The sequence below is a fragment of the Schistocerca cancellata genome, chromosome 1 (assembly GCF_023864275.1).
Source record: "Schistocerca cancellata isolate TAMUIC-IGC-003103 chromosome 1, iqSchCanc2.1, whole genome shotgun sequence".
NCBI classification, from domain to species: Eukaryota; Metazoa; Arthropoda; class Insecta; order Orthoptera; family Acrididae; genus Schistocerca; species Schistocerca cancellata.
This window is the reverse complement of record NC_064626.1, coordinates 1,168,639,001-1,168,662,868: the sequence shown is the minus strand read 5'-3', so window position 1 is coordinate 1,168,662,868 and position 23,868 is coordinate 1,168,639,001. Positions and strand designations below refer to the sequence as shown.

General features: G+C 39.4%; 1 protein-coding gene across 1 annotated transcript in view; it reads right to left on the bottom strand.

Annotated features, from left to right (window-relative positions):
* Positions 1-23,868, bottom strand: part of LOC126093887 (core histone macro-H2A.1-like) — an 80,419-nt gene that overhangs the window by 48,089 nt on the left and 8,462 nt on the right. The window contains exons 3-7 of the mRNA XM_049908755.1: positions 20,214-20,448; positions 19,795-19,907; positions 4,817-4,948; positions 4,154-4,202; positions 3,220-3,394 (exon numbers count right to left, since the gene is read on the bottom strand). Of these exons, the coding sequence (XP_049764712.1) occupies positions 3,220-3,394; positions 4,154-4,202; positions 4,817-4,948; positions 19,795-19,907; positions 20,214-20,448 (704 nt within the window). The remainder of the gene's footprint in view (positions 1-3,219; positions 3,395-4,153; positions 4,203-4,816; positions 4,949-19,794; positions 19,908-20,213; positions 20,449-23,868) is intronic.

Below are 23,868 nucleotides of genomic sequence, written 5' to 3'. Positions count from 1 at the left end.
CTCTGAAGCAGGGCATTTTCCCAGATAGACTGAAGTATGCCATTGTTAAACCACTGCATAAAAAAGGGGATACGACTGATATCAACAACTACCGCCCAGTCTCTCTTTTGACTGCCTTATCCAAAATTCTTGAAAAAGTAATGTATTGTAGAGTAGCTTCACACCTTTGTAAAAATAAAGTTTTAACAAAATGTCAGTTTGGTTTCCAGAAGGGTTTCTCAATGGAAAATACTATATATACTTTCACTAATGAAATATTAAATGCTCTGAGTAACCAGAAGTCACCCGTTGGGATTTTTTGTGATCTATCAAAGGCTTTTGATTGTGTAAATCATGGAATACTTCTAGATAAGCTCAAGTACTGTGGTATGAATGGGACAGTGCTCAAATGGTTTAAATCATACCTAACTGGAAGAGTGCAGAAAGTTGAAATAAACAGTTCACATAATATGCAAAAAACTGGTGATTTCTCAAACTGGGGAACAATCAAGAATGGGGTGCCGAAAGGTTCGGTCTTGGGTCCTCTGCTGTTCTTAATATATATATTAATGACTTGCCATTCTATATTCACGAAGATGCAAAGCTGGTACTTTTTGCCGATGATACAAGTATAGCTATCACACCCAACAGACAAGAATTAACTGGTGAAATTGTAAACGATGTTTTTCAGAAAATCATTAAGTGGGTCTCTGCAAATGGGCTCTCATTAAACTTTGACAAAACACAGCATATACAGTTCCACACAGTAAATGGAATGACACCATTAATAGACTTCGATCAAAAATCGGTAGCTAAGGTAGAATATTCAAAATTTCTAGGTGTATGCATTGATGAGGGGTTGAACTGGAAAAAACACACTGAGGATCTGCTGAAACGTTTGAGTTCAGCTACTTATGCTATTAGAGTCATTGCAAATTTTGGAAATATACATCTGAGTAAATTAGCTTACCACACCTATTTTCATTCTCTGCTTTCGTATGGTATCATATTCTGGGGTAACTCATCATTGAGTAAAAAGAGTATTCATTGCACAAAAACGTAACAATATCTTGTCGTTTTCCAACCTGAAGAATATTGTATCTATTCAAATATTGATAAATAAGTCTAGTTATCTATTTCTTATAGGGGAGATAGCATCCTTTTCTACGATGGTAAACATGCATGAATTCTGTTATTGGCCTCCTCTTAATGTCATGGCTATCTTTACTAATGAGAAAAATGCACCCAGACTGAGCATTAATATAAAGGTTTTAGTCTTTGCCATAGTCTGTTATAGTTTTCATTCTCTTTGCACACATTATAGAGTGATATATTTTACAGCCTTTTTATATAGCACACATCCAGTTTGGCTGGTGTGTTGTAGACCTCTTGGTCTATCTCCTTCTTGTTCCAATCTCTGATATTACTCAGCTCCTGACATGGTCCTGTGGAAGGTAGCCAGTGTTGTAATCTGATGCTCTCTATGAAATAAGCTTTTTTTCATGAACTCATGCGTAAATTGAGATGGTGCTGTTTTCCCACTCCTAGCATCCATTTCATGAATGTTGTCTTGATTTTTTTCTGTGTCATTAATATTGTTGATTTTAAGTTTTTCCCGTATGTTATGACTGGTGTCCTTGCCATTTTAAGTATGTCATCAATGTGATTGTTGATAAATTGGTTATGTTTGGGATACTGTATGAGGTTTTGATGGCAACTATGGTATTTGAAGGGACTGAATGATCACCTTTGCTTAAGATTCCTTACTTAAAGTGTTTGCACAGGGTGGGCAAGAAGTCCCTGAACCATTGTACCCCTGTTCAGTATGTTATTATGTAGGCTGGTAGGCGTGTTACTTTTTATCAATTGTTGGAATTCATGTTTACATGTTTTTGCAGTCGCAGTTGAGTTTTAATTTGTAGCCATGGCAGATGTGAGTAGTCATAGTTACATTATTGAGGTAAAAATCAAACAATGGAAATGTGTATGTGTCTGTCGTCTATTTTTGGCGAAGGCCTTACTGGCCAAAAGCTTATTTGTGACAGTCATTTCGTTACTTTATTGAGGAGTGCTTAGTGGCAAGCGCATGGATGCATAATTGATGACACACAGGGCAGACAATGAGGAAGATTATGGAAGCATTCCAGGAAAGATTTAATAAGATTCCACTGTGAAAGGCAACAGTTCTGTATTCGTAAAGATGTGCTTTTGCTTTTGGCAGGGTTAAAAACACACCACAGAATGGAAGGAGGAAGACATGAGAAGAAACATGTGCTGGAATCTCTGCTTCAGTTGAACAATCTCCTATGACGCTGACATGTAAACATGTTTTAGAACTCTGTATATTGAGAACAACAATGCGAGATCATATGAAAAAGACCTTAATGTTGACCATTTTTGACTGACATTCATAAACGAATTATCGGATAAAGACCAGAATGAGCATATTTTAGCTATTAACTCAATTTCCAAATACAGCAAGCAGTGCCAAGGTTATGTTTTCAGAGGAATGTGCCATTTATCGCAGTTGACTTGCAAGAAATTTTGTCTTTTGGGCCAAAGAGAATCCTTATTATGCAGTCAAGTTAGGAAAGAACATGCCTCATGCAATGATATGTCCAGCAATGATAGCACATCTGCTTGGACCATACTTCTTTGAAGGGGCTGTGAATGGTGCAAATAATTTACACATGTTACAAACACGGTTAATATCTAAGCTTGAGGAAAGGGGCCTCGCAGAAGGCATATGGTTGCAGCATGACGGAGTGCCTCCTCACTACAATGTTGCAGTGCATGAGTTCTTAAATGAACACTTTTCTAGGATGGTAGGTAGGTCATGGTTAATCAGAAACATCAACACCCTTGAAATTGATGTACAAGAATTCCTGAACATGCCTCATCTGACAACTCATTATGTGGAGTCATTCAGGTGCAAGTCATTATGCTACAAATTAAGAACAGCACAGTACTGTTGAGGATGAATCGCACACCATACCACAGGATGTGCTCAAAAATATGCCAAGAAGAACATGGAAGCATATGCAAATGTATTTACAGCATGATGGGGAACACACCGATATACTGGACACTTAATATGTAAGTAAGTACTTGCACTAAAACAAATCAAATCAATTAGCATTTGATACTAGGGGGTACGGGGACTTCTAATCAACCCTGTATATGGTGTGTAGTAAGAATTAGGATCTAAAGATGAATTTTAAAAGTGTCTAAATATCTGACCTGCCACTTCCAATTGCTGGTATTGCAATTGACTTCAGGTTTTTCTGATCAGCTAATGTAAGGCAGTTCTTAACAGTCTTCTCCAACTTTTCAGTCGAGTCCACCTCATTCCATGCTGGACCGTTTACATGAATTACCCATTTTGCAGGAAAATTGTGCCCAGCACAAATGGCAGCTGAAAATAATTCAGATAGAGCACAATTCAACAACATGAAAACTAAAGTTGATGAATAATTTACAAACTTGAGGGCTGTTTGTTATCTGACAAACTACTTGTTTGCAAAAAGATAACATTCAGGTAATATGCAAATTGTGGTGTTTAAAAAATAATGCACACAAAAAAGATTTACAAGTATTACATGTGCAGACAGCTACAAAATACACACTCTTAAAATAAGTAGGTTATTTGCTAAAACTGGAGCAACTGGAGCAGGCTGTCGGAAACTGGAATGTAAAAGTAATACCTTGGATAACACTCTAGCTTCTGATAATTTTGAAAGTATTCATCAGCAGTAGGTAGAGTATAGAAAACAAATAAGTAAGTTATGCAGCTGATGGGGATGCGGCTTTCTGACTCAATCATTCTACTGATTTTGGGCTTTGAGTAACTCACATTTCACACACACACACACACACACACACACACACACACACACACACACACCCTTATAACCAATTTCACATGTTATCCTTCTTCTTCATATATGAATTTTTGATTCAAATGTATATTTTAATTTTTGCATCTGTCTGTTCCATTCCAGTTGTTCCTGCTTTGATAAATGATAAAGACACATGTGTCTCACCTATAGCTAATATTCAATTTTATTTTTATTTACATTGCTACTATACTCCTTGTTTAGCCAGTCAAATAAGAATTATCTTTAATGTTTCAGCCAGATATTGCTTGATTTTATGAAAATTCAAGGGTGCTTACCATTTGTTGAATCCAAGCTTCCTTGGTTTGAGCGCAACTCATGGATTTCCTGAAAAGCGAATAATTATCGTTATAATGACAGTGATAGAATACACATCATTATAAAAATCTAACTTGTGAAAATACTTGCTTAAATTACAATCTATAGCTTACAAATACAAGGGCTTCGCATATCTAGGGAGGCTTGTTTTCGCTCTGCTCAAACTTTTGACCAGTAATGTACGAGCAAATATCCTATTTTGGATATGCTATCCAACAGAGTAATAGTACTTTTTCTTTTCTCTTTTGCGCAATCATGTAAGTACCAGTGTCTTGAACAGTTGCCTCTTTTATGGTGCATAGCTTGTCTCCATCATCACTTAAAGGATATTTAGAATTTTTCCACCACTATACCTCATATCCTCTCTTCAGTCTCAAACACACGTGTGCACGTGCACGCCCACACCCACCCACCCACACACACACACACACACACACACACACACACACACACACACACACACACACAAAACTCTGCATTTTCTTTTCTCCAAACCCTCCAAATTCTTCTCTTTTCACACTAAGTATTTTCTTTGATCTTCTTGAACTATTTTCTGTTCCATAACACAATACAGCACAAATCAAGATCTCATGAAGGATATTTATTTGTATATAATTTCATACCTGCATGAATTCTTTGCCTCCTTTTTTTTCTAGTGCTTGCCCAACTTCACCCATCATTGCTATAGCAGAATTGGTAGGATGCACCAAAGCATCTGAAGAAATATTTGTTATGTCACCCTGTACAACAGTAAGCTGCAAAGAAAGAAGTCACAGTTTAGTAAAGCACTCTATAAAGGTAGAACTACATGAAAAGTTGTGTCCCAATTAATCCCTGATAACATCTGCACCTCAACAATATTTTCCAATGAAAATTTCAGTAAACTCTGAATACTGGGATATGGCAACAGAAGAATGGTGGGAGGACAGTGCTTAGTGGTTGGAAATTGGTGAAATTATGGACACACATTCCAAAAACTAAAATATTTAACAATTTCAAAAGCCAACAAAGGAATAATTTACAGTGAATACGGTATAAACCTACACAACCAGATGCAATAATTTAAGATGTTCTGGAATTTCTGTCCCATTACTTACAACCAACAAGCTATATAAAAGGATATCACTGTCTTAAAAAATATTTCCAGTCTCTCACTAGTGAAAATAACACTAACATGGTTAGTCTTGGACAATAAATCACTATGTAAATTTTTCAAAAATTACCCATGTGAAATGTAGGTACATATGATTAACAGTTTATACTGTAGAACTACATGCATTTGAAGCTTCATAGGAAATTTATGTATGTATGTTCAACATCTCCTCCTAAAATAATGGATTGATTTCAATCAAACTTGGTGTACTTATTACTTGCTGTCTGGAAAGAAGCACTGTGGGGGTAGGAGTCACCTATCTCTCAAAGGGGTGTGGTTGAAAATGAAGCGTAATGCACCGTGTGAAAATACCCAGAATATACTCATCCAGTACTTGAGTATGAGAACACTTAACGACTTGCAACAAACTTTGCACGAAATTTTGAAGCTTTACGAAATCTTTTTTTCGCTCACACCCCCCCTCAAAATAATGAAAGGAAGAACATTTATCACTTTCCCTGCAGCATCAAGCATGACATTTCAATTTATTACTTGTTTACTCCTAACTCCACTCACAACACCTTTTAAGACAGTATCCACACATACCTTTAAATGTGTCTGCAAAATTACATCATTGTACAACATACAGCTTAGGATATATGAAACTTCGTAAACGCTGATATGCATGAAAAAACTAGCTGCTCTTAAGATGGAGTACAAATTACCCAGTCTATACTCAACCACTGTTTGATAGTGACAGCACTTGGTGACTTCCAACAAAATTTAAACATAATTTCAAATGTTTTCTAAATTGTTTCTGGCTTACATCCAAAACATCAAATATTCAAAACATTACTCATTTGTAAATAACTCAGAAGTTTGAAGCTGATCCTTTAAAGAACTGTGGGCTTACTGTTTTCTTAGTATCTGGAAAGAAGCACTGTGGGGTTAAAAACCACCTACATCCCACAGGGCTTGGAAAGAAAAGGGGGCGACACTGAAGTAAAATTGAGAACACCTGGGGTAATTTCAACTACTTCTGTTAGATATATGACTTAAAGATTGTATAAAAATACTGTGGGATAAGATTCCTCACTATCATCTTGTGAGACTGTGGATGAGAAGTGGAGACCTAAAAAAGTTTGAAAAAAAAACCAGTTACTATTTCATTTTCTGTATTTAGGTGATTTGGAACACTTTTAAAAGTTTTACGTGCAATTTATCTCTTATTTGTGCTGTTCATTGTGTCAGCAGTTTGTGAGAATGAGCAAAGCAAAGGCCAGTAATTTTGTCAATGTGTCTTGGGAACAAGATCAATCCTCATGGCTGAGTACTGCAATTAACACAGTCTCTGGAACCGTATGGTGCAAAACAGCAAAGAATTAGGCATATACATGTGCAATATATGTCACATACCTATATGTTCGACATCTCCTCCTAAACTCTTGTATTAATTCCAACCTCATTTGGTACATGCCGGGGTAGGGTGGGAGGGTGGAGATGGACAGGGAGACAGTGGGGCAAAGCAATGAACAAAGAAAGTGGGATGAGGAGATGGAAGAGAGGAGATAGACAGAGGGAGGAGGGGGGAGGGAGGAAGTGATGAAGAGAGAGGGGGAGGGATGAAAAAAAAAGAGACTGCTACTCACTACATACAGGAGGCATTGTGTGCATACGCGCGCGCTCACACACACACACACACACAAATGGTCATTGTATCTGGCCTTTGTGGCCAGACTGCAGACTGGATCTGCGTCTGATGTGAGCAGCAATCCTGGGCGGTTGGTGGGGAGCAGAAAGAAGGGGGAGGGGAGGGGGTAGGAGGGAAGGGGTGGGACAAGGTGTTGTGCTGCCTCTAGAGCATGGAGGAACCTGGTGGGGCCAGGATAGTGGGAATGCTGTGCTGGGGTGGTGGTGGCAGCAACAGGTAGCAAAAAAGGGAGATGGAGAGGAGAGAAATAGAGAAGGGGGGGATAGACTAATGGATGGTGGACTGGAGGTGCATTTAGTGCTGGACTGGGAGCAGGGAATGGGATAGGGAGGTGGAGGACTGGGACTAGCGAGAGCTGAGGCCAGAAGGGTTACAAGAACGAAGAATATGTTATAGGGAGAGTTTCCACTGGCACAATACAGAAAAGCTGGTGTTGATAAAAAGGATCCAGATGGCACAGGCTGTGAAGCAGTCACAGAAGTGAAGGACGCCTTGTTGGGCAGCATGTTCAGCAAGGCAATTCTCATGCTCACATAGAAAGCAGCGGAGTGGTTGCAACTTAGTTTGTAGATCACATGGCTGCTTCCACAGGTAGTTCTGCCTTGGTGAGATAGGTGATTATAATGACATGACTGGAGTATGTGGTGGTGGTGGTGGTGGTGGTGGGGGCAGCGGCGGCGGCAGATACATAGAACAGCTCTTGTGTCTATGTCTATTGCAGGGATATGAGTCATGGGGGGAAGGGGTTGGGAGGAGTGATAGAGTAATGACAGACAAGGATACTGTGTAGGTTTGGAGGACAGTTGAATAACACTGTGGGAGGTGTCAGGAGGGTAGGGGTAAGATATTCCTCATTTCAGGACAGGGGCGAGAAGTTTTGAAGCCCTGGTGGAGGATGTGATTCATTTGCTCCGGTACTGGGTGGTACTGTGACACGAGGGCAGTGCTCCTTTGCGGCCGGACGATGGGAATGTGAGAGGTGGTAGGTCACTGTAGAGACAAGACACAGGAGATCTGTTTCTGAGCAAGACTGGGAGGTTAATGTCAGTTTGTGAAGGCAACAGTGAGACCCTTGGCATACTTGGAGAGGGACTGCTTGTCATTACAGATGCAATGACCACAGGTGGCTAGGCTGTATGGCAGGGACTTCTTGGTATGGATTGGTGGGGCAGCTATTGGGATGGACGAATTGTTGGTTGTTGCTAGGTTTGATTTGGACAGAGGTACTGATATAGCCATCATTGAGCTGGTCAATGTCGAGGATGGTGACTTGTTGGTTTGAGGAGGATCAAGTGAAGCGAATGGGGGAGAAGGTGTTGAGGGTTTACAGGAATGTGGATTGGATGTCCTCACCCTTGGTACAGATCACACAGATGTCATCAATGAATCTGAACCAGATGAGGGGTTTGTGATTCTGGACAATTAGGAAGGGTTCCTCTAAAAAGTCCATGAATAAGTTGGCATAGGATGGTGCCACGCAAGTGCCCATTTCCGTACCAAAGATTTGTTTGTAGGTGATGCCTTCAAAGCAGAATTAATTGTGGGTGAGGACATAGTTGGTCTTGGTGACCAGGAAAGAGGTTGTGGGTTTGGAGCCAGTCAGGCATTCGAAAAGGTAGTGTTCCATAGTAGGCAGGCCATGGGCATTGCAGATGTTAGTGTACAGGGAAGTGGCAACCGTTCCAGGTGATAAAGAAATAGAAACTGTGGTGATTCAGTGGAGAAAATAGTTGGGTTGAGTTGTTTGGGGGAGGAGACCCGACAGCGAGGTCATTGGTCTCATTGGATTAGGGAAGGATGGGGAAGGAAGTCGGCCGTGTCCTTTCAAAGAAATCATCCTGGCATTTGCCTGGAGCGATTTAGGGAAATCGCAGAAAACCTGAATCAGGATGGCCGAACGTGGGATTGAACCGTCGTCCTCCCAAATGCGAGTCCAGTGGAGGAAATAGTTTTTTTTATTTTTATTTTATTTATTTTTTAAATAGGAGGGTAGGCTTCAGATAATAGGCTCAAGGTGTTGGTCCATAACAGCAGATGGGTTTGTGGAGTTTAGAAAGCATTTAGAAGGTCACACTGCGGGCAGGGGTAGTAGAGAGATAGACTCAAGGCAAAGGTTCTGGGATGGGCCTAGAATTTGAGGAGGGGCTGGAGATCATGCTGGATTTCTGGGATAGGTTCACTGTGGCAAGGTGTGTAGGTGGACAAATCTGACAGCTCGAAAAGTCCCTCCACCAGATGATCCCTGCAATTCAGAACCACAGTGGTGATGCCCTTGTTGGCATGTAGGATTATAAGGTGGAATCAGTTTTTAGGTGGTGGATTGTAGTTCTTTCTGTAGATGTAAGGTTGGCTTTCCTGTTGAGGAAAGAAGATAATATACGAGAAGTAAGGCTAATATGAATGCATATAGCTAGTCGTCTTTCCTTGCTCTATATGCGAGCGGAACAAGAAAGGCAATGACAAGCAGTGGTATGGGTTACCCTCTGCCACACACCATACAGTGGACTGCGGAGTAGATGCAGCTACGGAGGCTCTTGTAAACCCTAGCTTGGCTAAGCTCTTAAACCTCGTATTCAAATGAAATTACAGAGCCAGAAACATTTGGCTAAACTGGCAGGTGAGGACTTGACTTATTTCATATGCCTTGTAAACTAGAAATTTCATTTTACGACAAAATCTCAGAGCTTCTCTGAAGCTAAATGTTACACTGTACCCGCCTAAGACAGCTTCACCCCCAACCCTGAACTAATCCCAAAATATTCCCATGTCACCTATCCTGATTGGAGTTTGTTATTATCTTTCTTGTCACTTGCTGATATGCCTGGTCATAAGCGACTTTCCAATTTAATCCCTGAATAGTAACAGTTCCTTCCAACTTCTTCCTTTCTTTTGTCAAGTGAAGACATCTCTTGTCCAAACAAGCATTTGTATCAGTATCTGCTATGTCTATCACAGATACAAGATTCCACATGTTTAGGCTTGTCATTACACAAAAGAATATGAAAAGTTTACGTGATTCTTTCAGTAAATTTCTGATCAGGAGTTGTAAAAATACTTATTCTGATATATTAGAACATAATGAAACAATATCAAAACTGCTTATAATATCTTATTCTCAGCATCCAAAATCCTTAGGCCACTGGACAAAATAAAAAAAATTATCACACTGCTGCTCGTTAATAGACAGTGCATGGATACCAAATATGTACCTATTGCAGAGATCATAGCCCTAAAATTAATCTCTTCAGTGCCAAATACGATTTGATTGCAATGTGAAATTCCCACGCAAAGTGCCAGCCCATGACTCAATAGCAAGAACAGTCCTCTTTTCCAAATAGAAGATAAATGTGAATACAAAGTAAGTTTCAAAAAACTGGCCTGTTATAGCTTCAATTGTTACATTTAGAAGGCACAATGACATTGTGAAACAACAAATTTCACTTTAACATGAACAATTCTGATGGTACTATAAAAAATATTTACTGCGGGAAAGTTTGCCAGTTTTATAAAATTCTAAATGTCCAGACTTTATGACAAATCATGTTTACTATTCACGTGACAAACGTGCACCAGTTAAGTGATGAAGACAGAATTATAACTTGGAACACATTTGGAGAATAAGGGATTTCAATATAGGAAAGTACTGTATTCCAGATAGGTTGCAACATATGTATGACAGGCTGAATAAGTTTTTAAAAAGGTTCAAATAACATGCAGGTATTATGGAGATACTGCGGGAACTCAGTGGGAATCATTGGAGGAAAGGTGACATTCTTTTCAAGAAGCACTACTGAGAAAACTTAGAAAACGGGCATTTGAGGCTGACTGCAGAACGATTCTACTGCAGCCAACGTACATTTCACGTAAGGACCTTGAAGATAAAATTAGAGAGATTAGGGCTTGTATGTAGACATACAGATAGCCATTTTTCCATTGCTCTATACGGGAGTGGAATAGGAAAGGATATGACTCATAGTGCTACAGGATAATCTCCACCATACACCATATGGTGGCTAGTGGAGTATAGATATGTTCATTTCTGTGGTTTGGGATGTTTAGAGGGAAACAAACTCAGAATATGGATGTCCAGTGATAACATTTATCACAATATGGCACACACACTCATAACTATTTGTTACTTTTAGTGAAAATACAATTAAAATATTTCAAATACATGCAGTGTGTACTTAAATTTGTATTTATATGTAATTATAAGTTTCAAGCATAAACACAGTGTGTCTCAAAATGAAGTGAAGAAAGAAGTGTTACTTGTTCCCTATAAAAATTTCCCAATGAAACATCTAGGAATGTACGTATTTTAATAATGTGTACTTCACTTACTATAGTAGAAAGCACTGTCTACAAATTAGAAATAAAGTTCTTACAGTTAATAGCTCAGATTTTCCATCATAAGATTCATAAAGCTCTACCATAAAATGTAAAATAGCATGGATGTTTTCATCTGACGCATTGAAAAATGCATGATTTTAAACATCGATCACAACAGGGCATAAGGTAAACTGTCTTATGAGTGCTACATAGGTCATAACACTAGACAGAAGAGGTGATGGTGCTCTCATTTTCTGTAATACTTTATTATTTACAGCTCAGTTACACAGAACTATCACTGTTCTAGTACGTTCCGCCGTGGAAGTCGAACACGCGGCAGAACAAATGGAGGTGGTCAGCTCATAGAGGGCTCCGCCTCTGCGGCAGCTATTCCACGCAGCGGCTCTCGCGCAGCGAGGGCGCCACCGCTAAGCCATGTGCAGACAGCGGCCAATAGCCGCTCCCTCTGGTTTCGTATATAGGGACCCGCTCTGCCCTAGTCCAGCCAGTCTGGTACTCGCTCTGGATTTCGTTTCTGTCTCGGCAGTACTGCGTTCTGGTCGTTGCTCGTTGTTGACATTTGCCTGGCTCTGGTTCCAAGTGGATTTACGTTTGGTGTTGTGGTTTCCAGAAGCCTCCGTTGTTTATCTCTTCCTTGTTGTGTCGCTCATAGTTGATCGTGGTTGGTTGTAGTCAGTTGTCGTTGGACTGTCGTCCGACTCGTCCTGTGTTAGTTGGTGGTGCGTGCTCCACCGCCGGTGGCTTCCCCGCCTGGCGGCTCCGATCCGCAGCCCAAGGCGTTCCCGCTGTTGGTTGTAGTTACTACACAACTGTTCCTCCAATTGAGGACAGTTTCACTGTCAGAACTAACATATGTTGCAGACAATGGCATTTTCAGAGTAGCCAGTCAAGTTAGTGAAGATATTACTTGAATCCTGGTTACTGATTTGCTTCCACTAACCCAAGAAATCTCTGATTTCAATTTTTATGTTATTGCATGACCAGACTTAAATAAATGTTCTATGTATGGCTTGTTAAGTGACCTTTCATCATTGCAGAAATAAAAAGAGTTATAAGACATTGCAGGCTGGGAGACCCCAAGGAGTTTCTGCCTATGCACACAATGGCCTTTTTCTACACAGTGAGTGAGACTGGTGTCTCTAAGAGTAGCTGCCTAGTGTGTAACAGAGCAAGGTGGGAGTACTCTACATGTTTTATACCACTCCTGATATTAATATTTATCTCTAAATCTCATTTTGTTACTAGCACATCTGTGAAAATATTGTAGAAAGGATAATTCTACTTGGTAGCAGAGACGGTGAGTCACAGATAGGCACAACAAAAAGACTAAACAACTAAGCTTTTGGCCAAAAAGGTCTTCATTCGAATTAGACAATACAAACACACACACACTCATGCAAATGGAGCTCACACACACGACCATCAGAAGTCTGGCCTCAGCAGCCAGAGACTGTTGTCGTGTGTGAGTTGTATTTGAATGAGTGTGTGTGTGTGTTTGTTTGTGTGTGTGTGTGTGTGTTTGAAGCTCTGTTTGGCCATTAGCTTGCTTGTTTGATAGTCTTTCAGTTGTACTCATCTGCAATTCGGCATCTCTGCTATTCATGATTAGCAACTATCCATTTCATAATACTGACATCTATGACAGTTACATAAAATTCTAATTTGTTATTTATACTTTATTTCATTAAACCTTCTTATTTGATGAACAGTTTAATGATAATATAGTATTTAGTTCACCAGGAAATATTTTTTCTAAAGAAATATCCATGATACACAATTCATACAAAATGCATGGAGGGAAATTGTCAATGAACAAATAGCTGTTTGTTTCTAAATTACTTTAGTTCATTAGAAAGCTATCATTCTCCTCTTCTACAAAGATGCTTTACTTTTTCCCAACACTTCCTATTCAAAAAGTTACTTGTATTCAAAAATTTTGTGTTCCAAATGGTACAATCTTAAACAGTGACTAATTTCAAAATTCTGTAATGCAGTTCTGAAGCCTGGATTTTTGTGATTCCAAAAATGCTTACTTTCACTAGATCAACTTGTAAGTTTGTTATATGCAAAATAAGGAAAAGGCAACCACTCACCTGTAGCAGACATGTGTATGGAGCACAGAAATAAGTAACAGGAAACAGTATTCACACCAGCCAAGAGAGTGTGTGTTTGAGTGTCTGTGTGGTTGTGTGTGTGAATGAGTGAACTTCAACTAGAGAATGGGAAAGAACTCAAAAGATAGTGCAAATTCTGTTTCCTGTTACATGTTCCTATGCCTCACATCTCAGACCAATATGGAACACTAGTTGCCTCTCCCCTATTTTATATATTGCTTCATCCAGGAATATCTACATCTATACTCTGCAAACCACTGTGAAGTGTATGGCAGAGGGAATGTCCCACTGTACCAGCCATTAGGGCTCTTTCCTGTTTTATTCACATATGAAACATGGAAAAATGACTGTTTAAATGCCTCTGTGCATGCTGTAATTAATCTAATATTATACACTTGTTCCCTATGGGAGCAATATGTTTGTAGTTGTAGTATATTCCTATAGTCCTCATTTAAAACTGGTTCTTTGAAACTTCGTTAGTAGATGTTCTTGGGATAGCTTACGTCTACCATCTAGAGTCTGCCAGTTCAATTTCTTCAGTGTCTTTGTGACATTCTCCCATGGGTCAAATGAACCTGTACCTATTTGTGCTGTCCCCCTCAGTATACATTCAATATCATCTGTTAGTCTTTCTTGGTGTAGGTTCTACACAGTTGGGCAACATTCTAGAATGGGCCACATAAGTGATTTGTAATCTATCTCATTTGTACATTGGTTGCACTTACCCAGTATTCTATCAATCAACTGAAGTCTACCACCTGCTTTACCCACAAAGAGCCTGTATGAACATTCCATTTCATATCCCTATAAAGTGCTACACCCAGGTAGTTGTACGAGTCAGTCGATTCCAAATGTACTAATTATTATTATAGTATAGGATACAAGTTTTTTTCATTTTGTGAAGTTCTCAATTTTACATTTCTGAACATTTAAAGCAAGTTGCCAATCTTTGCACTACATTGAAATCTTATCAAGATCTGACTGCATATTTGTGCAACTTCTTTCAGAGATTACTTCATTATAGATAACTGCATCATCTGCAAAAAGTCTGAAACTACTATTAATATTGTCCACAAGGTCATTAATGTGCAACACGGACAGCAAGGGTCCCAACGCACTCCCTGGGGCACACCTGATGTTATCCGTTATTGTTATTTGGTCAATTATTCAGTTCGGAAAATTTTACGTTTTAGAAACTTTTTGGTAGATTTTGGGAATACCCGCATAAGTAGAAAACATTTTCATAAAATTTACCTATAATTTTGCCTTTTATCTGACCTATACAGCTGATAGTTAACCAGACTTGATCTTTTGCTTTTTGTAATTTTGTGTCCTGTAGTTAAGTTATTTTTTTAGGTTTATATTTAAAATGTAATACTGAATTTTGATTTTTAATCTTAGGCATGTCTACAAGTAGGCATAAAGGTAAATCTGGTCAGTCGCTACATCGCATCCATGATGTCTACAACAAGTAGCAACTGTTTAGTTACTGTGTGAAACATTCTATACTGAGCCATCAATTAGGTTACCCTGGAACCGAATACTGAAATTACTGTGTTAATCAGCCACCAGACCACTGTGTAATATAGGGTCTATGAACATAACTGTTCACCTGGTTCATATGCTTAAACTATTGCTTGTGACAAAGCTCATCATCAGGTTATAAAATAAACACAAAAAAATCGAGAATGAATGACTGTAGTGTGGTACACATTATTTGACACTTTCACAACAGAAGATCATCATCATCATGTGACAATATCACAACTGAACGCAAAATACCAGGTGAGTGTAGTTAAAAGTGACCATAATGTATATGTATGGGTGTGTGTGTGTGTGTGTGTGTGTGTTTGTTTTTGTATCATGTGGTGTCATGTTTGTGTCATAGATGATGAGAGGAGAGGGTAAAGCTCAGTGCCGGCACATATCTTATTTCTCTCAAACGGCATCTAGGAGACTACCATGCTCAATTTACGCATTTGACAGATAAATCGTCATCGGTATTGCTACATGTCCCAACTTCAAAAGACACTATAGAGAGGTTTGGAATTTAATTCTGGGCACTGGTGCGAGTCTGGTGATTAGGAACTTTGCAATATTGCAATGGTAGAGGGATGGTATTTACCATATCTCCCACCCCTGGCCAGGTGAATAATTTCACCACTAGGTGTCCAACCGGCTATCACCAAGATGAGCCAACCGCACAGAGGTGTTCAGTTACAGAGGATGATTTCATCACTACAAGATGATGATGTTGATGTGGATTGTGTGGTATCCACAGCTTTATGTGGATATATGCCCAACAAAGATTCTGTAATGACACCTGGAAACCATCAAGATACTACATGCAAGAGAGTGCCAATACAGCAATGTTACATATGTGACAGGGGGGATTATGTATGAAATACAAGGATGAGTCTGAAGTTGAAGACAGAATTGCATAATACTCCATACTGTGCTAGAAAGGGTTAATGCCTGAGGACCTTGGTAGACTCCATGCTTTTAGATAACTGATCTGGAGTGAAGTTCCAAAACAGAATATATTTTGGTACTTTATCTTTGTGCAGTGTTATGAAAGTCAATTAAACAGATAATGTACAAAAAATATACAATGCTGTTAACAGGAAATAAGAGTGCAAAACTGTTTTTATTGTTAAAATATTGTTTTCTTCCCAATGAAAAGCTCTCAGATATCCAGCCGCGTGGGGTCATTCAATTTTCACTGTTAATTTACTTCTTGTAATGTATGTCCCTAACATCAAGAGTGCCTCTTCTGTCTTTTTTAACTGACACATTCTCTGTATCTTTTCCTCCGTTTCCGAAAAAGAACTTCAAGTTTGAAAACTTGTATTATTCCTCACGTTAGTCTGTTTTGGTTAAGAAAGATTCATAACAATGGTGTAAATTTGTTAGAAGCTCATACTGAATTGTAATAATCAAACAATGGAAAATCCAGAATGGAATGTAACAATACGAGAGAAGGAAGGTTGCTACTCACCATATAGAAGAGATGCTGAGCCGCGATAGGAACAATAAAAAGTTCACACAGGCATAGCTTTCGGCCATTAAGGCCTTTGTCAGCAGTAGACACACACACACACACACACACACACACACACACACACAAGCGCAACTTGCACACACATCTGCAGTCTCAGAGAGCTGAAACTACACTGCGATCAGCAGCACCAGTGCATGATGGGAGTGGTGACTGGGTAGGGGTAAGGAGGAGGCTGGGGCGGGGAGGGGGAGGGATAGTATGGTGGGAGTGGCGGACAGTGAAGTGTTGCAGTTTAGACGGAGGGTAGGAGAGAAGGTGCGAAGGAGGAAGGGGGTAAGTAGCGTAAAGGAGAGAAATAAAAATAAAATAAATGAAAAGACTCAACGAAGGTTGAGGCCAAGAGGGTTACGGGAACATAGGATGTATTGCAGGGAAAGTTCCCACCTGCGCAATTCAGAAAAGCTGGTGTTGCTGGGAAGGATCCATATAGCACAGGCTGTGAAGCAGTCATTGAGATGAGGGGTATCACGTTTGGCAGCGTGTTGAGCTACAGGGTTGTCCACTTGTTTTTTGGCCACAGTTTGTCGGTGGCCGTTCATGCGGACATGGTTGTCATGCATACATAGAATGCAGCACAGTGGTTGCAGCTTAGCTTGTAGATCACATGACTTTGATGTGATAGGTTATGTTAGTGACCAGACTGGAGTAGGTGGTGGTTGGAGGACGTATGGGACAGGTCTTGCATCTAGCTCTATTACAGGGGTATGAGCCATGAGGTAAGGGATTGGGAGCAGGGGTTGTGTAAGGACAACGAGTATATTGTGTAGGTTCAGTGGACGGTGGAATACCATGGTAGGAGGGGTGGGAAGGATAGTGGGTAGGACATTTCTCATTTCAGGGCACGACGAGAAGTACTCGAAACCCTGGCGGCGAATGTAATTCAGTTGCTCCAGTCCTGGATGGTACTGAGTTATGAGGGGAATGCTCCTCTGTGGCCAGACTGTGAGACTTTGGGAGGTGGTGGGAGACTGGAAAGATAAGGCACGGGAGATTTGTTTTTGTACAAGGATGGGAGGATAATTACGGTCAGTGAAGGCTTCAGTGAGACCCTCGGTATAATTAGAGAGGGAATGCTTGTCACTGCAGATGCGACGACCATGGGTGGCTAGGCTGTACGGAAGGGACTTCTTGGTATGAAACGGGTGGCAGCTGTCGAAGTGGAGGTATTGCTGATATGGAAGGAGGTACTGATGTAGCCATCTCTGAGGCGGAGGTCAATATCTAGGAAGGTGGTTTGTTGCGTTGAGTAGGGCCAGGTAAAGCAAATGGGGGAGAACTTGTTGAGGTTAAGAAGGAATGGGAATAAGGTGCCCTCACCTTTAATCCAGATAGCAAAGATGTCATCGATGAATCTGAACCAGGTGAGGGGTTTAGGATTCTGGATTTTTAGGAAGGATTTCTCTAGATGGCCCATGAATAGGTTAGCATAGGATGGTGCCACGCAGGTCCCCATAGCCGTACTGCGGATTTGTTTGTAGGTAATGCCTTCAAAGGAGAAGTAATTGTGGGTGAGGTTATAGTTGGTCATGGAGACTAGGAAGGAGTTTGTTGGTTTGGAATCCATAGGGCGTCTGGAAAGGTAGTGTTCGATAGCAGTAAGGCCGTGGGCATTAGGAATGTTAGTGTACAGGGAGGTAGCATCAGCAGTGACGAGCAGAGCACGGCACCGTGTGGTAAAGGGAGAGGAACTGTGGAGAGTCGGTTGAGGAAATGGTTGGTATCTTTTATATAGGAGGATAGGTTCCAGGTAATAGGCTGAAGATGTTGGTCTACGAAAGCAGAGATTCTCTCAATGGGGGCACAGTAACCAGCCCAGGACGCCCCATTTCTCTCCTTACCGCTACTTACCCCCTCCCCCCTCCTCTCAATGGGGGCACAGTAACCGGCCCAGGACGCCCCATTTCTCTCATTTCCACTACTTACCCCCTCTGCGCCTTCTCTCCTACCCTCCGACTAAACTGCAACACTTCACTGTCCGCCACTCCCACCATACTATCCCTCCCCCTCCCCGCCCCAGCCTCCTCCTTACCCCTACCCAGTCGCCACTCCCATCATGCACTGGTGCTGCTGATCGCAGTGTAGTTTCAGCTCTCTGAGACTGCAAATGTGTGTGCAAGTTGCACTTGCAGGAGTGTGTGTGTGTGTGTGTGTGTGTGTGTGTGTGTGTGTGTACTGCTGACAAAGGCCTTAATGGCTGAAAGCTATGCTTGTGTAAACTTTTTATTGTGCCTATCCGGCTTAGCATCTCCGCTATATGGTGAGTAACAACTTTCCTTCTCTCGTATTGTTTAATTGTAATATTGAAAGTCATTTTTTGGTGTTTTTATAATTTATATATTCTCTTCAAAGAAACAATAGCGCGCAACTGACTCAGTGTCTATTTGCTGTACAAATGCAAAAATGCACACAGCCACGGCACTCTGTTACCGCCTTTTACTTATCTCTAGGTGTTGGAAAAGATTTTTGTGTCAAAGCTCCAGTTTCAAAAGACATCTTTTCACAAAGAAATAAATTGTTGCTAACTTGAGGCTAGTGTATGAAAATGGACATTTATTTTTGGATGATAGACAGCAGCCAGCCACTGCACCTATCATTGATAGTCTACAGGTCTACATTTTGATAAAGTCTTCTGGCATTGCAGCCTCCTTAAAGACAATAGAATTGTCCATAAAAAACCTCCTGGAGCTTTCAACACTCCAATTAAGCAGTATTTCTTTCTTTTGCAGCAATGCAAAATTTAGACGTTGTTTGACATATGCAATATGCTTTCAGCTTAATTTTCTTAGTAGAGAATTAAAATTCAGTTATCCTCGCAGTAATAGCAGATCCTATGAGTCAAGTATGCCAACTGACTATAAAATCAGGAAAGTTATCCTTTGAAAGAATTACTGTGGTGGTAGCATGAACTGTTGTACAACAATATAGCTAATGCATTCAAATGACTTATAGACAGTAGCGTTGTCTTAATATATTCTGCTCAAACATTTCAGTTTGTAAACAAAATGCATTATTGTTTTTTTCAGGCTTAAATCACACAAACTGGTTTCGTCTTCTTAGGAAGTCATTATCAGGTGATTTCAATATGTTACATAGCAATTCATCAAAGTATGACTATGTTACTAAGTAATGTATTCAAATCATCTGGTGATGACTTCTCAGAAGTTAAAACTGACTATGGCATATTTTATATGACCAAAGGTTGGAAAAAGTAAGCATAAATAATATGAGTTTAGCAAGGAATAATGATACACAATTTCAAATCCAATCCTTACCTTTTGCCCAAGGAAGAGTTTCTTTTCAGACAACGTTGTAACACTAGCACTTGCTGGTGTGACTACAGTAATGTTGGAATCTTTGCCTTTGCCTTTCCCTTTACCAGTCTTACCTATGTCAGAAAGATAACATTATACATGTGACTGGATAATGCATTTTGTAAATATGCAATAAATGAAATGAAGGTGAAAGATGTACAAAGCTAGATTTTTTTTCAAATTAATTTTTAGAACTTATGATGCAGATCTTAAGTTGCATCATTGCTATAATAGCCTTTTAATTTCATTAAAAGTATAATTACACAAGTTTTTCAAGAAATGTCTTTGCCACAGGATGAAGATAATTGTTTTGATTGAGTAAAACAAGTGGCAGAACAAGCCTGTGAATATTTCACATGAAAATCATTCCCAGAACATACCAGATGTTGGACTTAAAGGCTGTTTCTTAGCACGGACCCCGCTTGAAGCACCAAGTGCAGCCGGTGAAGGTTTCTTGTGATGTGACATAGGTTTTGTGGCGATTGGTTTTTTATATGGCACAGTCAGTGGCATGTTGTTGCTCATTACAAATTTGCCACCTTTCTTTTTGGCCAACAGCTCAGGATGAATCTTTGGAAGCACTCCTCCTGATGCTATTGTTACATTTTTCAGCAACTGCACAAAAAATGTGTTCAAACCACGAACATGGAGATTAGTATAAAACATCCAGAACTAAGAGAAAATGCACAATCACAGTAAAACAAAAATAATTTACTCAATTTTGTATGAAATGGCACTAGAACACAAATTATAAATAACTGTAACATTTTATCGCAGAAATTTTCAGGGGTGTGGTAACGGGAACATACTGTTGTTTAAATCATAAAATTACCAATTTACTACAAGTGTCTTAGCTGATTTGTACCCTACATCAAGAAAGAAAAGATGTTGCAGATAAGGCTTTCTCTTCATTTGATAAACAACACTCAGCTGTAAAGCTTTGTAGCCGTGCTAACACAGAAAAAGTTTCACTATAAATAAACTTTCCACTGAGGAACCTCAAATTATATATGACACAGACATAGTGAAGTTTGATGAGATTTTTCTTCCATATTTGAGACAGATATGCTGCGATCATTGTAGCCCTGTTGTACACCTGAACTTCTTATTGTACAGCAGAACTTCTCATGGAGACACAGGAAATACATTTAACTTAGTGCTTTGGAAATTTTTGAACCTCAATATATCTTTTGATACAAAGAAACCATTTTTTCTACGCAACTAGGCTCTCAAAGCACAAGTTATTTGTGTGCATATTGTAAGTTTGGAAGCATTCTTGCTGTCTCAGTTTTTTTGACAGCCCTTAATTCTTTACACCTTTAGCATTAAATCCAAAGAAACAAGCTTCACAAAGATCACATTTGAATATTTTGAACCATTTCGGATCCAGCATTCTTACAGACTTAAAGTCTTGGAGAAACCATGAAGAACAGAAGTAAAAAAAAAAAAAAAAAAAAAAAAAAAAAAAAAAAAAAAAAAAAAAAAAAAAAAAAAAAAAAATAATAATAATAACTTATCATCTACATGGCTTCAAGGCCTTCTTACCAAATAAACAATTTCATCAATGGAGTGAAATGAAATCTGTGTCTTATCAGACTAGTAATCAACTATCCAACTTGCATGACTGTTTTCACTGATGAGTGTGATGTGCATATGCACATCGATATTAAGATATGCTGTACAGTCAATCAAGAATAGGTGCCAGTCCCTTACTCCACCATTCTGTTCTCTGTTACCACATAACAAATGCCAAACCTGTAATTCAGGTATACTAATATTATGCTGTCTTCTCTAGCTGAACCACCATTTTAGCCTTTTCAGTGCTAACATATACTTTTTATATATGGCATATGCTACTTGCTAGAGTGAGGTATTAATCTTACAGCTTCATGGAACTGTCCATAATAACACAATAAATACTTCACTCATTTCCAGCCATATTCAAATGTCTTTGCTATGTGCTACAATATTACACCATGACGTGCTACAAATAACACATGGCAATACGGCAAAGTTTATTTGACCTGTTCATATATCATAACACACAGCACTCTAGTTTGCAAGACAGGGAAGTGACCCATATACAGATGTATCAACATGTCCAATTAAAGACTGTTGGTCTGATACACCACACAGTCTGGGTGGTCGTTTTGAAATGGTTTTCCATGTGTTTATGTAAATGCTGGGCCAGTCACCAATCTACCCTTCAGAAAATACAATACACAATTAGTTAAACCACGGTAACACAGAGAACAAAATTTAGACCTTCACAAACAGATGGCACACTTGACTTTTCTTCCTTAGGTTAGTTGATGTTGGTGACAAGAAGGGCATCTAGCTCAACTATTAAAATAAAATAAATTTTGAAAACTATGACAACAGTGGTTGCTGCATGGTGGAATAAGGTCTATGAAAGAGAAAAACAGCAAATTTTACAGACTGGTGTGGTGGGCATAACTTAGTAAACCACCAGCGTACATTACACTATACTATGAGGACTTTCTGTGGATGAATGTTCGTAAAATTATTCATCACACTGAAAATTCTTGTGTGCAGATATTTTTGATGACAGACTCATATTCCTTTGAAACTCATTAAGCTAGTGCTTTTGCACTGCGTATGAATGACCTACTTTTTTTTTATGTCAAGTTGAGTACAGCCACGACCTCATATCTACTCTTGGATAAATTAAAAAACACAAGTGTATATCTTTCAAGTTAAGTGTGAATTAAATTTAGCTGGCACCGAAAAAGAATTTCAGCATTTAAAGTTTTGTCATATTCATGAATTTTGGTTTACAATGATAAATCATGTGAACAATGCAAAAATTTGTGCTTCAAGTATTTAATGTGGGCTTAATTTGTCACACAGCATACACTCAACAATAGGTGTATTTTCCCCCCACCACCACATCCACAGAAAAAATAATTTATACACCCTCAAATAGAGGGAAACACACAAACTCAATACTGGGCAACTATGGAGGATATGCTCAACATGTTATACCATCCGGTCACAAATGAGGCACATTATCTTGTTACCAAAAAGTTCTCTTGCTCATCTCCCATGTGACGAAAGAACCATAATTACAGAATATCGAGGTAAGAATTTCCGGTGAAACTTTTTCAGTGCAAAATAGTGCCCTTGGGATATGACACCAAAAAGTTCAATTTTACATAGCCTTTACTGCACTGCAATATCTAGTGGTGATTATTTGACCATCATATACTCACTATACAAGTGTTTACCTTCCCATTAGGCTGAAATGTTAATTCTGAGGTGTCACTGATACCTTATACTGTGAGACTCAAAGTTGGTGTCACCACAGACACTACTAGATGCATAGCAACCAGGCGCCACAGCTATCCACAACTTGGCCAAGGGCACACCAGCAACGAAGCTTTGAAACCAACAACTATTTACATCCGGCCACAGAGCTCTATGCTCAGTCTGTGTTCGGTTGGGTTTCTTGTACCATGAAGCTACTCGAGTGTGTCAACAAGTATCAGTTTAAGTGGTGTCTGTGCAGTCTACACAGTATGTCTCTGCCTAAGTGTTATTTACTGTGCTAAGACAGTACCTTAATTGTAAGTTTGGATGCATTATTGCTGTCTCAAATTATTCTGACAATCCATACTTCCTTATGTCTTCAGTATAAAAGGTGACAATTTTGTTTAATAGCGAATTTATGCACATTGCTTTACCATCCCAACCAGGGACCACATCAACTACACAAGTTGAGTCTTTGTCTTCATCAAAAATAATTTGTTTAGAATTGTGTCGCCATTCTTTATTGTCTACTCTCTAGACATGCCACAACAAATCCCTCAATGAGGATGACAGAATAAAGAAAGTCTTTGAATTCCATGCTAACATTTTGTTTGTGAGCTTAACAATGTGCTAATTATACACTTGAATGAATTGTAACAAGCACATTAAGCTGATTGTAGGGAGGGCAAATGTCAGTTTTTTGGTAGAATTCCAGGAAAGTGTAGCTCATCCATAAAGGAGACTGGGTACAGAAGACCAGTGCAA